Source organism: Seriola lalandi, unplaced genomic scaffold, assembly GCF_002814215.2.
Source record: "Seriola lalandi dorsalis isolate HSWRI2012SDOR001 ecotype SW California unplaced genomic scaffold, Sedor1 jcf7180002054987, whole genome shotgun sequence".
In the NCBI taxonomy this organism is placed as follows: Eukaryota; Metazoa; Chordata; class Actinopteri; order Carangiformes; family Carangidae; genus Seriola; species Seriola lalandi.
Window position 1 is genome coordinate 218,943 of NW_019525536.1, and position 1,437 is coordinate 220,379.

At 40.9% G+C, this 1,437-nt stretch overlaps 1 protein-coding gene and 1 pseudogene across 2 annotated transcripts in view; both read left to right on the forward strand.

Annotated features, from left to right (window-relative positions):
* LOC147817217 (NACHT, LRR and PYD domains-containing protein 12-like) overlaps positions 1 to 1,437 on the forward strand; it is a 103,706-nt pseudogene that overhangs the window by 85,248 nt on the left and 17,021 nt on the right. The window lies entirely within an intron of this gene.
* LOC111647385 (uncharacterized) overlaps positions 1 to 1,437 on the forward strand; it is a 16,627-nt gene that overhangs the window by 10,889 nt on the left and 4,301 nt on the right. The window contains exons 4-5 of the mRNA XM_087171369.1: positions 16 to 157; positions 941 to 1,009. Of these exons, the coding sequence (XP_087027495.1) occupies positions 16 to 157; positions 941 to 1,009 (211 nt within the window). The remainder of the gene's footprint in view (positions 1 to 15; positions 158 to 940; positions 1,010 to 1,437) is intronic.

A 1,437-nucleotide genomic window follows, 5' to 3' on the forward strand; every position in this document is an offset into this window, starting at 1 on the left:
CTCCCTGGTTTTCAGTGCATGCAGTTTCACTCAAGGTATGGAGCAAATTTCCATCCAACATTTGAGGTTTTCTTGACGTCGAACCCCAAGAAAGTGACTGTGACGGTCCAAGACAAGAAGAGGAGAGACGTCTGGAAACGTACCTTTTATCTGCCAGGTAAAGGCTTCAGCCTCCTGCAGCAGCATCCACCTGATGTCAGAGTTTAGAATAGAATGGGATAGAATATGCATATGTAAATCATTGCATATTCAGGGACCTCAACGTTCCCTCTTAAATCAGTCTTCATTTAGGCTGCATGTTACCTGCAGCCATGTTTTGATTGTTGATTATTGATTATTAAACACAGCTGAGCAAAAACCTCTACTGGGGCCATGTTACAGAAATATCCTGTCTTCTGTCTTGAGATAGCAAGAGTAGAAGTTTCTTTCCAGTTCAGGCTCGTCTGTCCCTCGTCACACATTCTGTAAAATCCTCGTTAAGGAAAATCCTGCTGCCTTAAGTTTTTCCCTGTCTTCAGAGTTTCTTCTTTATCCCTGAATCTGAGCAGCTTCATCACAGTGGACCCTGACCTGTTGGCTCACTGCAGATTTTCGCTTGTTCATATTCAGCTTCAACTGATATGATGTTTACTCTCCATGTGTTTGTCAAAAGAAGATCATAGAGATGCAGACTGACTTGAAATGTTCTTCAGACCTACAGAAATGTTCTTTGTTCAGGACTTAAAAAGGTTTAAATACCATATGGAACATGTCACAGACCTGTTGGGTCTTCATGGAGGCAGGGAGCAGAACTGGAGGATCAGCAGCTGCGTTCAGAAAAACACATTCAGACAAAATGTTTGTCAGCAGACACATTCAAAACTGCAAATGTGGTCAGAATGAAGCTTGTATTTTTTCATGTTCCAATTCAAGGATTTTCATGCTTTGTGAATGTTCTCAGTGAGTGTGCAGCCTGCTGCTGAAGAAGAAGAAGGTTTGTGCTCAGAGGATCCAACATCGTTAAATCAAGGTAAGAAAAACTGTTGACGGATCATTTTGATCAGGATGATTGTGCTCTGTGCCAACTGGTTTGTTTCCAGCTGACTGAATGGATCAGTGTGTCTATAACGAAAGCGAAGCAGTTTTGCCTCATCTTATTTGTCAAACAACTTTTATTCCCCACAAACAGCCAGTGTACTAACTGTGCAAGTGTTAGCTGTAAGCTAGCGAGCAACAGACTCACCAAGAGTGTTTCTGTGTAGAGTTCTGATCTGTGAACTCGGCACATATTTCCCTTCACTCTCGTCTTTGTACATCAATGAAAGTGATTCATAATAATAGAGATACACACAAAGATTTTACTCCAGTGAATTTGTGTCTAATTGCATGTTTCTAGTCAGTCAATCTTTTGCTGTGTCCAATTAAACCAGTTTGGTCTGTTATATTTTGATTTTAACA